The sequence below is a fragment of the Hemibagrus wyckioides genome, linkage group LG03 (genome assembly GCF_019097595.1).
Source record: "Hemibagrus wyckioides isolate EC202008001 linkage group LG03, SWU_Hwy_1.0, whole genome shotgun sequence".
Lineage (NCBI taxonomy): Eukaryota > Metazoa > Chordata > Actinopteri > Siluriformes > Bagridae > Hemibagrus > Hemibagrus wyckioides.
Genome location: NC_080712.1, coordinates 11,650,423 through 11,663,919, shown reverse-complemented (window position 1 = coordinate 11,663,919; position 13,497 = coordinate 11,650,423). Strand labels below are relative to the sequence as shown.

At 37.1% G+C, this 13,497-nt stretch overlaps 1 protein-coding gene across 4 annotated transcripts in view; it reads left to right on the top strand.

Moving 5' to 3' along the window:
- The window catches only part of khdrbs2 (KH domain containing, RNA binding, signal transduction associated 2), a 107,465-nt gene that overhangs the window by 38,279 nt on the left and 55,689 nt on the right, over positions 1-13,497 (top strand). For all 4 annotated transcript variants that reach the window (XR_009204385.1, XR_009204383.1, XR_009204384.1 and 1 more), the window contains exons 3-4: positions 4,091-4,207; positions 9,589-9,735. Coding sequence is in view for 1 of the 4 variants with exons in the window: in XM_058386779.1 (XP_058242762.1) it covers positions 4,091-4,207; positions 9,589-9,735 (264 nt within the window). In the remaining 3 variants the exon portion in view is untranslated. The remainder of the gene's footprint in view (positions 1-4,090; positions 4,208-9,588; positions 9,736-13,497) is intronic.

Here is a 13,497-nt window from a genome sequence, read left to right as displayed (position 1 = left end):
GCAGGTGTTTTCCAGACATGTGCTGAGCAGATGATGCATACACGTGTAAGGGTTGACTATTTCGCTCTGACCACTGTGTGCCAGCTGACCTTTGAAAACATTTGAAGGGCAAGCTCCATTCTGTTGGCAAAATCTCAGCAGCAGAGCAGAGACTGGGTAAATAAACACAGACTATGTCATGCAGTATTAGACGAATAATATGTACATATTATGGTGGTGAAGAAACTAAAAACCATCACATGAGCTTCTGGAACGCTTTGTTATGCATTAGATAATTAACGTCAATTTTAAAGATATTATTTAAGTTTTTTAAAATCTTTTTAATCTTCATATGAACCTATAAAAAGGTGGAAAGTCATGAAAGTTGTTTATTTAAAGCAATGTCAGTGTCACATCACAACATAAACTGTTCTCCACAGCAGCCTACAAACTTGGCCAGCATGGATTCTCACTCCCAGCAACCACCTACATTTACATTACATTACATTTACAGCATTTGGCAGACATTTGGCAGACACCCTCATGCAGAGTGACTTATATTTATCTCATCTTTTTTTTATACAACTGAGAAATTAAGGGTTAAGAGCCTTGCTCAAAGGCCCAACAGCAGCAGCTGGGATTCGAACTCACACCTGCGATCCCCGATTAGTTTAGCATTGTTTATAAGCTCCTCTGTTTTAGTTTGCGCTTCAAGGTTGCAAAGTATATGTACAGTTCGCTCATGTACGTGATTTTACCAAGTTTATTGCTTCTGTTAACCAGGTTTTTGGATTCTCTACTTTCTCTGATCTCGACTGTGATTTTGCTGAGATATTTAGATCCTGTTCATAGCCTGTTTGACCTGTGCCTGTTTTGACCCTGTTCTTTGCCTGATGTCTGTTGGATTGCTAGCTAAATCTAGTTTCTCTTCTGTCCCTGTTTTTCACATTATTAATTTCAAGCGTTTCTAATTTTGAGACTGGTTTATATAAATGCCTACAATTGCATCCTACCATATGGTGTCTGCTGTGGTGACAGTCAGCAATGATAAATAAAAAATGAATGCCCATATTATATAAAGCTCCATGTGCTTACCCAGAAACCTAAATGAATAGGCTGAAAAGTGACTAGCTGTTTAAGTGCACTAATACAGATTAAAGGGAATCAAACGAGTATCATTTCCTAAGAAAATTGCTAGCATGACCTCAACACACGATCTGTTGACGTGTTTGATGTGTTGTTTAACACATCTCGTGTTAAAGATATCATTCAAACCTGAATACCTGAATTTTTTTCCCCTGTCGATATATTTGACCTTGACTGTGTGATAATGTTAAACGGATTGTGAAACATGACTGCTTCATGTTAGACAATTTGCTTGTTTTTTTCCAATGTCAATATAAGACAGAAAAGCTTATCAGTCATCCATGCACACTAATTAGTCTGCTTTGTAAAAATCATTCAGATCATGCATCAGCCAGTGTGTATAGTGCAGCAGGTATTGGGATGTGGAACATTAAATTCAAACATAGCTAAAGCTGTAGGGTTTTTTCCTTTCAGTGGTTGTTGAGCACACTTGTTTGCCAATTTTCAGTGCAATTCAATTTATTTGTATAGCCCTTTTAACAATGGACATTGTCTCAAAGCAGCTTTACCGAAGTATAGAAACATAAAACTTCTAAAGTTTAAAGTTACTATTTATCCGTAATATTTACCCTTAATTAGAAAGGCGAGGCGATGATGGCAAGGAAAAAGTGTGTCTGCCAGACAATTATAAAACACAAGTAGCCTGGACACAAATTTGCATGTCCCAAAAACAGGCTACTGATTTGTGTCCACCCCTGAGAACATGCTTAAGTGCATCTTAGAAAAATCTTCAGCTGCTAAACATATAATAAAGAAGCAACTATGTGTAAAATAATGAGATAAGGGATTCCATGGCGCAATAAAGAGAAGTGTTGAACAAACAAAAGAATTTCCACCTCATTAGCTTCCTCTCTGGGGTGGTGACAAAATCATGTGATTTTAAGTTTAAGTTTTAGTTTGTATTATTTCACAGATTGCAAGACAAAGAGGCAAAGGCAAAATCTGGTGTAACTGCTAAGTAATAGTCCCTCCATTTTGCTTTTTTTTTTTTACAGCCCTGCATTTGTTTTTATGCTTTATTGGCTCACAATATCAAGGCTTTCACAAGCACTTTAAAAAAAACATTCTGTCTAATGACTGCTTTAAAGTCTACATTTCACATAAAACATGTATCACGCTATATGTCTCTTTTAATGCTAGTAAGATTGTTTTGGAGATTGGTTTACAGATGGCGTGAAAAAGGAAAGAAAAAGTGGGAAAAAATTATGAGTAAATGGTCTCGCCGACTTTTCACCCACTGTGAGTGTGAAATGTTAGTTGTTGCCCAAGGCCAATTTCTTGATAGCTCATCATCTACACTGTGTGACTAGAATCCCCATTGGAGACAAATTCTTTGGCCCTTATTCATCAGAGCTGCATAGAAATGAGCAGAGATTTGAGTGCTAAGAATGACATAAAAATTACTCAGCATCTCAGTCTAGAAATTGTTATATGACATCACAACGAGCGGTGATTTGAGATTTACTGGTATCGTCCCGTTAAATAAATAAACAGGAAAATGATGCAACAATGTTGGCCGTGTGGGAATAAGCCCTCACTCATTAAATCCTTATCTACATGTCATATACATACGGCAAGCACAATTTACCCTCATATACATCTCATTTACATAGAACATGCCTTGATTTATTCTAGTGTTCAGATAGTGAGGCAGTAAAAAAAAAGGAAGCTACAGTCATCCAAGATACAAGGAAAAAATAAATCTAAGATGGGGGGGGTGTTATTTTCTGTGAAGTTGAAAAGCTTGTTGTGAAGTAGAGATGCCTGTATCTAATGTTGCTGAAAATAAAGATGTTATTTTTGCTTTGATTTTTTTTTTTATCAGATTTGACATTTGCATAACATCATTGAAATAAAAAAAAAAACGCAGAAACACTTGAAAAATATGAATCAAACACCTACAAGAGACTATCAGAATGAACAAAATCCACTTGTGCAATTATAATTTTCAATTTTATCCATCCATACATCCATACTATGCTTTGCATAGGGTTGTAGGGAACCTGGAGTCTATACCTGGGGACTTGGGGCACAAGGTGCGGACATGGTGCCAACCCAATGCAGGACACAACTGCACACAAACACATGCACAGTATAAACAATGGCCCATCAGCCTACAATGTGCTTAGACTAGGGATGAAGCCTGAGTACACTGAGGATATCCCTGAAGCATGGGGCGAACATGACCCTAGGGAAGGATACTGGATTGCCCAGTGGAAACCCATGAAGCATGGGTAGAACATGCAGACTCCATACACACAAGGTGGGGTGGGAAGACAAACCAGTTAACCACTAAACCACTGTGCGCACCTATCAGTTTTATTTGCTATTTTATTGTTACACTAATAATTAATTTTTACCTTTTTTAAATAATTTTCAAGCAAATCAAGCATTTTTCAGGTTGTCAAAATGTTACACTTAGATTTATACAACCTGACATGAGACAAAGTGGTTACTGAAAGGGAGTGAGGGAGAATTGTTGCTGGAATTTCCATATGCTTGATGGAGCAGCTTTTGAATGTATGCAAAGTTCATGAATAATTATGCTACGCCTCCCACAAGCACAGACCTCAGGGGCACTCTACAGATCTTTACTGGCATCTGCAAATGTTGTAATATCAAGTGCGAGCAACAAAAAGGTTCTTTACTGACCCTGAACTTTGATTAGCCAGGTAAGAGATTACACTCCCTGAAGATAGAGACTGATACTACAACATACAGCTTGCTCAAAAGCGCAAACCTTCTTGTTATTGGTGCAAAAAAAAAAAAAATTAATAGATGGGCATGATAGAAATTGAGTTCTTTCTCTTTTTTTTTTGTTCAGTTAATATGTTTAGGGGTGTGACTGACTGACTCTGTGATAGAAAAAAAAACCCTATAGATGTTTTTTATTGACTTTGAAGTAAGAGAACTGTCAAGAAGCGTGAGAGACTGACGGTATTGCTTTTTCTCTTCTCCATTACAGTTTAATTTTGTTGGGAAACTGCTGGGGCCCCGGGGCAATTCCATGAAAAGATTACAAGAGGAAACCGGAGCGAAGATGTCCATCCTTGGCAAGGGCTCAATGAGAGATAAAGACAAGGTAGGGTAAAGCATCCTGCTTTTGCTTTTGCTTTTGATTTCCATCTCTGGAATGCATATGACATGCAATATTCACTTTGAATTATCCCTAAACACATTAATATGTAAAGCAGTTTTCGGAAACGTGCACCACTCAGTAGGAAAACTAACAGAATTAAACATATTAAAATGCATTCATTTCATCCAATTTCAGAATATAGTTTGTGTCATCACTCATAATGCTGCATTGAAAGGAAAAGTCTGTACACAGCAATTCTACTTTACCAGAGCTATTTATTTTTTAGACTCTCAGTCCCCTGAAAGCTTGTCTGTGTAAGTCTAAGCACAGCCTCAGCAGCTACTGGCACTCAGGGAGAGGAGGAAATGTAAAAAAGAAAAAAATGCTGCATAGAAACACTTTTATTTTTAGAATTAGACGTATGTGTTTTATCAGACAAAATCAGATTCTGACCCATACAAGATCATCCATTCTCTACACTCTGACTCAGCCTGCTGGGTCACAAGGAACCTGGAGCCGATCCCGGGAGACTCAGGGCACAAGGCAGGGTACACCCTAGACTTGATGCCAGTCAACCGCAGAGCACAATCTCACACACCCATTCACACATCCATTCACACACTACAGACAATTCAGAGATGCCAATCAGCCTACAATGCATGTCTTTGGACTGGGGGAGGAAACTGGAGTACCCAGGGGAAGACCCTGAGATGGGGAGAACATACAAACTCCACACATACATGGTCGAGGTCCTCATTTTTCAACTTCAAGAATTGACTGCCTAATATATCTTACCCCTCGACAGGTGCCACTGTAACGAGATAATCAATGTTATTCACTGTACCTGTCAGTGGTTCTAATGTTATGACTGATCAGTGTATTTCATAAATGCTGGTAAAGGTGCACAATTGAGTCATTGCATATCATGTATACACATGTCCATACCAGCTCCTTGTGAATATTTAAGCAGGAATAAATTTGCATTTGAAATTAGCTTGGAGATTTTGAATGGCACGATTGGCTCCTGTTCTAGTCCTGCTGCATTTCATTAGGATTCTGAAGAATGTGGTGGTGGCGAAAAACAGCAGTGCTTGTAATACCTAAAGACAGAGAGTGATCGTTATCAATTGTCAGTTGTACATTTATACCACAGCCACATTGTCAGCATGTACAGCTAGGCCAGGATTTAAGGCAGGATATCTATATTACAATGACTGATCCAGTACTATTATCTATATTGTATTACAGCTATTGTTTGTGTTCTATGCTTTTGGACTTGCATGCATTTTGTTTTGTATAATTTGCAAAGTAAGACAATTAAACTAAATTAGTAAGAAATATTAGGTTTGAATGTTAGGACTTTTTATTACTATTTTTTATTAGCTGTTAGAGCAATCTATACTCACTATTCTCCTACTATAGTGCCAAATGTTTACGGACATCCATATGTGCTTCCTCCCCAATCTGTTGCCACAAAGGTGAAAGCACAAACTGCAACTAAGCAGACCAATCATATTCCAGCCTGACAATGCCCCTGTGCACAAAGCAAGCTCTATAAAGACATGGGTTGCAAAGGTTAGTGTAGAAGAATTGCACAGAGCACTGACCTCAACCCCAATGAACACCTTTGAAATGAACTGGAACACTCGCACCAGGACTCCTTGCCTGACCTCACTAAATATCTTGTGGCTGAATGAATACAAATCCCCAATGACATGGTCGGAAAACTAGTGGAAAACCTTCCATAAAGAATAATAGCAAAGGTTGAACTACATCTAGAAAAAGGAAGGTTCATCTAGCAACTTGAGCTGATGATCGGGTATCCACAAACTTTTGGGCAAATAGTGAAATATTGGTGAACAGTGTGAGATCATGGAATTAGTGATTTGTGTACATGTTATACATTAACAAGGATAGTGTATTGCTCTTTTCTTAATAAGTGTAGCTAGTGTGGGAATTTATTATTTTTCGTACACCAGATCTAACACAAAATTTCATTTTCAAGTTTCACAATTCAATGAATTACATTTATTGTGACACCAGTAACTAATGACTTAACGGCGAAACAGCAACAGCATGTGCTAAATCCTCCAGTAACGCAGCTTAGCCATTGCACTGCATCAACTACCACAGATACACACGAACTGTTTTTCCTTTCATATTTCTTTTGTTTTGCTTGGCTCTCAATTTATTGATTTGTTTTGAATCACTTTCCATAAAGTCATTACCATGAAACAACTGAGCTTCACAATTAAATTAAAGTGTCATTAAATGTGTGTGTAATTGAAATAAATGAGTGTATTAAACATGACAGTGTAATTTGTGTATAAAATTGCAGGTCCCATAGGCTTTCAAAATGCAAGGCCGATATTAGTTGATGTTTACTTAAATTTTGTTTGAGTTTTTTTAAGTGTTTATTATTTATTTTTTTTTGCGAATATAAATATGATTGACCTCAAAAATTTTTTTATTTATTTATTTCTTTTTTTAAAATGTACTTCAACCTTCGGCATCACTGAATACTTTGACATTATCATATGTGCCTACATGATGTTTCTGTCATTTTTTGTACCTCTCAACAAAGGCATTTAAATGATGGCCTCTCACTGATGGCCTGTAATTAAGTGGGCTGCTTGTTTGACACTGCTTCATTCATTGTTTTTCTCTTATCTCTCAGGCTGTATGGCTTTGTGTTGGAGAGGAAAACCATTTTATTATATACTCTGTTAAGTGTTAGTTAAAACCCCAGTCTGGTTATTATTATTTTTTTTATAACAGCAACAACAATTTTTATTACTATTATTATTATTATTATTATTATTATTATTATTATTATTATTATTATTATTATTATTATTATTACCTGCATATCATCTCTCTTGTTTACCTTTTTTTTTATTTACTTTTTTTATTTGATTTTCTTTGGTTTTCCCAGAGCTGCTGCAGAAATGACATTTTTCGTTTCTCTTAGAGAAAAATAAAACACCATCTTGGGTACCAGCATGATTACTATTTATCTAGCAGCTAGTTTTAGCTTAGAATACACACAGTTACTTTTAATATACCTCAAATCCTTCCAGATTGAGATTTTAATAAACTTTAACCAGCTTAAATATATATATCGCTTTCTGCAGCATCACTGCATATCTTCTATCTGTCAGTGAGTGTGATGCAGACATGCAGGAACCAGAGCTCGCTCATTAACATCTGAGATGCAGTTTTTGCAATGGAAACAGATTTTTAGCCAAAATAAAATGCATAATTTATGTGCAGAGTCGGAACTGTGCGATTTTCTCTCTTTGAGAAGCAGCACAAGGGCAGATTCACACACTTTTTTTTTAGTATTTCTATTGAAGCTCCTAATTTCAATCATGCGTACCAGATCCACGCTGTGAAACATTAATTGAACAAAAGCCAACGGTTATTTTCATACATGTTCAGGAAACCTCACAGAAAGGAGCATTTGACAGATCTTCTTATACCACCAGACAGAAACTAGGTTACAAAAATGTAGCTGTCAGTACGCCATGTACCCCTTTTTCACTAAGAATAAACATAAAAAAGGAACGACTTGTCATTATGTCATATTTCTACAGGGTTCTGGTGCACTTAGACTCACTTCAGTACCTTTTGAAACATACCCTGAAAGACAGACTCAGCTTTTAAAACAATGAGCCACGGTGCATTTGCTCTCAGCTTGACATAAAAGGAAATTTAAAGCTTTCAGACTTGAGACATTGAAATGTAATCTCACCGAAAGTTCTATCTTGGACAAGACAGGAAATAAAACAAACACTCAATTTGGGGTTCGTTTCTTCCTATTGTTCACACTGCTGCTAAGGCATGCCACACACACACACACACACACAGGATGATTTCTGACCTTCATTTAAAGGTGCATATGAAGTGATTGGGTCAGTGACATTGCACTGATATTGCAGCAACTATTAGTTAGTGATAATCAGAAATGAAGAGTCTGCGTGACTGATCGAAAGCCTCTTCGAACAGAGCTCTTCAGACTTGGAGTACAAGCTACAGGTAAAAGTAATCAACTGGAGGTGGTAATGTAGGCTGCAGTAATTACAAGTTTTCTGAAGAATAGTTTCAGATGACCTTCAGCAATCAAATGGAATCAGGAAACTGAATGCCTCTCAGATAAACCCTCATTCTTTTCCACATTTCATAGTGGAAAATTAATCTGAGGGGTGGCTACAGTACATCAGTTTCTGTTGAACAGCTCTCGATAAATATATGTTTTACACCACAGATTCTCAGTATATGTATGGTTATGTTCACGCCAATTGGCCTGAATATATTTGTCGCACAATAAAACCTCACCTTTAATTGAAAATTTTAATTTTCCAAAATATATTGTAATAAAAGCATTGTCTTTAACATGTAACATTCTTGGCAGAATATAACTATAAGTACAGTATGTTCCTATTTAGATTTTACTTTTTTAAGTTTAAATATAAGGAAACATAGAGGCCAAATTCCTTTAGTCATTCATCAAGATATACAGGGTTTTCATACATAGGGCATCTTTTTTTTCCCCCAGACAGAGAGAGACTTGTTCAGGAAACATGGCAAGCACAAATCACACCTCACACACTACACTGGGGACTAAAATTTACGAGAGATGAATCTGTGTGTGTGTTATAAAAAAAAAGTGATACCAATCATGTAGATAAATAAAGTTACATTTTGCAAAAAAAAAATAATTCATTCTCTTTATGTATGGAAATTTTTTGGGAAGCCCTGTAATATGTAATATTAGAGAATACACATGTGAAACGTAACAAAGCAGACACTGGCTGTAAAGATCCGTGGTGTAAACCTCAGGCTTCCACATGATACAATACAACACAATTTTGATTCTTAACTCGATGATTTGATCTGTGACTATATGATTGCATTTTAAATTGATGCATGGATCCAAATCATCCAATCGTTATACCCCGAATAAAAATAACTACAAGTGTTGAGTTCTAGGTCTAATTATTTGTGCTTGCCCATAATATTTTCTAATGAATTTTATAACAAATTTCATTACGAAAGGCACTCATGAAGGTTGGAAATGCATCATGGTAATGAATGTGGTCATTCTTTGTCCTGCAGGCTTTATATCTGACTGCTCACTTGTGCTGGCATGAAAGTAAAAACCTCCTTCTTGTTTTGTTTTGTTTTATTTTGCATCCTGTGCTATTTCTGTCTTGATGCACACTTCCAGTTTCAACCAAATACCATCAAACCTTTCTGGCAGGGTTACTAAAAAATAGAAATTAAACAGAATATTTATGTGTGTATTTGTATCTGTGTCATATTCGGTTTCAGCCCTAACAGAGACCAAACAGAACTAAACCCAGTGTATTTCTCACTTGCAGGAAGAAGAGCTGAGGAAAAGTGGGGAAGCTAAATATGCCCATTTGAACAACGATCTCCATGTTTTAATTGAAGTCTTCGCACCACCTGGAGAGGCGTATTCCCGCATGAGCCATGCCTTGGAGGAAATTAAAAAATTCCTGGTTCCTGTAAGTTGATTCAGGCTACTTCATTTCCTTAACCCCTGAAGGGTAACTGCACTGTACTTGAGCTCCCCCCCCCCCCCCCGATTAACTATCGTAGATGAGCCACTTTTCTCTCCATGCTAATTAAAACTACAATGGCTTTAGAACCTTAAACAGAACCTTAGAACCTTGGGCTAACAGGGGAACTACATAAAACCTGATAGACTTTCCGTGAATATGGGATATTGTTGTGCAATATTACATTATTCTAGTGTTTCAGTACTGTCACCTTATGTAAAGTATGCAATTTTTCGCTAACACTGATGACAAATAATAACTGTTCCTATTACACTGAGCCTGCATATTTGCTTTGTAATATGTATCCATAGACTGCAGGAGTTAGGCATGCATTCAAAAGCTTCTCTCAGCATTTTTCATTCTACAGCTCCAGGTAGGAGCAGTATGAAACCCGACGTTAATAAGCTCAGCGATATAGGAGGGGAAAAAGCCCTGCTGTGTTTTTTTCTCAAGCCTAAAGCATTTGCCAACCAATAATTAATGTTCCTGCTGTAATATACTGTATGTGCGGAGTCCTACACTTTTGGACTGTGGCTGTGTGAGATGATTTGAAGAGACTCTCATGCTACTTTACCCATCATGCCCAAAGCCACACCCTCGGCCTTTGGGCCATGGCTCTCCCTCATCAGAAGTACTGTTCTAGCCACAAGGCTTTGTCTATTAATCTCGTTTAGGCCCCATTGTGGACTGGGCATACATTTCAAAGAGATGGAAGATCCTCCGAGGTAAAAAAGACTTGACAGGACAAAGACACTGAAGACCTTTTTCAAGGTTCATCTTTGTTATAATATGCCAGGAATCTACCTTCATCCCCAGAAATACTGTCACCTTTAGTAAATATCAATATGAAAAAAATGTCTGTTAATTTTATTAAGCACACACTGAAAATATCAGAGTACTAACCTGTAATTGAAATAAATTCAGGTGATTTAAAAAAAAAAAAAAACCTACAAATGCCAAAACTATTGGCATCCCCCAGAGACATCTTTGGAAAAATATAACTAAAGCATGTTTCCATTTCTATTTTACTTTAAAGTCCACTTGAGTGATTAGGAACTATTAAAGCAGTCATTCATGACTTCCTGTTTCACTGGGGTATAAATGTGAGGTGACACTGAGGCCAACTTCCCTTAGTCATTCAGCCACATGGGGAAGATTAGAGAGCACACAAATGAAATAAGATAAAAGCATGTCGACTTTCAATGTGACAATGCCTCTGAAGGCACACAAGAAAAGCCCATGTCCATTCTTATGGAAGTAATTAGCTTTAAAATAACCAGAGCTGTCATGCATTTGCATAGAAGTGAACACACATGCACATTTTCCCCCCATGAACAGTAAGGAGGATAGTTAACGAGGAATTTGTACAAAAAAATTATTAAGAGGTCACCAAATCTCCACATTTGCAATTAGTTGTCAACTTCATTCCAAAAAACTATTTTGTAGCTGAGGCTTTCAAAAGGCACAATGATCCAAAATGTGCATCTAAATCCAAACATAAAGGCTCAGTGTCCACCGAATCAAACATCTGTAATGGCTATACCAGTCCCCTGACCTAAACCCCATTTTGAAAAGACCTGTGGGACAAACAGAAGATCAGAAGAGAAGACCCGGGATCCTGGAGGATTTATTAATTTCTCAACTCACCAGGGGTTAAATGAAAAAGACTTGAATAGGTTGCACAATAATTAACAGTTTTTTAATTATTAAAAAATACTTCTATTTGTTCGATTTCTCTCAAAATAAAGTTTCAGTGAGAGATTAAGCACATTACACATAACCATTTTATCCATCTTCACCAGAGGTGCCAATGCTTCAGGAGCAGAGATCACACAATCGTGTGATTTAGTGCCAGATTCAGCTTAGTCTTGTGCTAAATTAGCAAATGCAAGCAACTGCTAAGCATGAATAATAACGGAACACCTTTAAATTTTGAGTTGCAGTTTTCAAGATAAGTGAGGATGAATCTGTGTGCTCTGAGGCAGGACACAAGTGTGCTCAGTGTGAGGTTTATTAGTGCGAAATCAATAGCAAAGGGCATTGCACAGGCAGCCTGGGTTAAACCTATGTGATCCATACTCATACACTAAGCAAATAGGTAAGGTTCAAAACATAAACCCTGACGAAACTCTGGCCACAACAAGGCCGATGAGAAATGAGGGTTCAGTTCTAACTGCAGGTGCACAATAAAACTTCAGAAGGAACAGACGCGTATGTACAGACCTTAGCCGGAGGATAATGAGACACAGGTGCACATAATAACAGACCAATAACATGATGAGGGCAGAGACAAGCGCAATACAAAATTGAAACAGAAGCACATGGCACTGTTGTCATGGGAGTCAAGATGCCAAGCAGGACTATGGAGTTTTTCAAATGTTATTAACTGGTCAATTGAATCAACTGACTGGAACATATTCATTTAAAAGATTACAAGTACTACATTCTAGCAAGCTTAATAAAAGCTATAACAATAATGCAGCCCATTAGATCCTGGATAGTTCATTGTTTTTGACAGAAAGCACTGGAGATGTCTTTAGGTATGAAATACCCAATAACGACATGGTTAAGCAAGATCTATTATACAATAACTTGAATATTGGCACAACAATGGTGAAGCTCCAGGGTCCCAGGTTACACTCTGAGCTTGGCTTATTGCTTGTGTGGAGATTAAGTTGATGTTAGTCTCCTCTCACTGTCCAAGAAACTAAATTATCTAGATTGACTATATAAATTTCCCCTAAATGCAAAGGTATATGTGTGTGTGTGTGTGTGCATGGTGTAATCCAATGGTGTCTCATTCAGTTACCAACACTAAGTGCTCTTGGGATTTTAAATGCTCCTAGATTCACCACAACCTTGACCAGACTAAAGTGGTTAGTGAAGATGAATGAATGTGAATATGAAAAGTAACTCTGATAGTTAGAATAGCTGGTAGTGTAGCACTAGACTGCTTCATGGCATCTGGCCTATTAGCAGTTTTTGGTTTCTAATGAATGCACACGGGTTTTGTGTATGATAGTTTAGTCAGTATCACCACAGGCAACAGTTGTTTACCACCCGTAAGGCATAGGCACTGCACTGTACTGCCATCTGCTGCATTTCTATCAGGTGAGAGTCGTACACCACTGATGCACTATTGACTGCGGGGCATTCATTAGTGAGGAGATGTGTGGTGATGTCAGGCGAGAAATAGACCATGAATGTATAGTAATATTCCCTTATAGCATTGTTAGCAGTGATGGTAGACCTGTTTGTTGGTTTGTTGACCTGATGAATAAGTGTATTACAACAAGAAAGTTTGCTTTAGACATAAGTGCTGGAGATTATATTGAAATCATTTTCACATTCAAATTTTGTTTAGCACAAACGTAACCATACGTAGTAAAATGCTTTTTTACTGTCTGTGACATAGTACAGTAAAAATAGAAATAGAACATTCTGTGTAAGTGAAGGGAAAACATAGAACATTTTCAATATATATCATATTTTCCATATATCTAATTCTATTTTTATACTGTACGTATATACTTTTGGATCATGTGACAAAGCCACAATAGGATTTATTCAGAATTTTATACCACAGTGCTGTTAAATTCTCAATTCTGATTGGTCAGAAGGTGTTGATAAATTTTCTGTAGCAACCTGTAATCTTTGACACTAGTTCCATCTACAAGGGAAACTGTATTTAATGTAGATCAATGCATT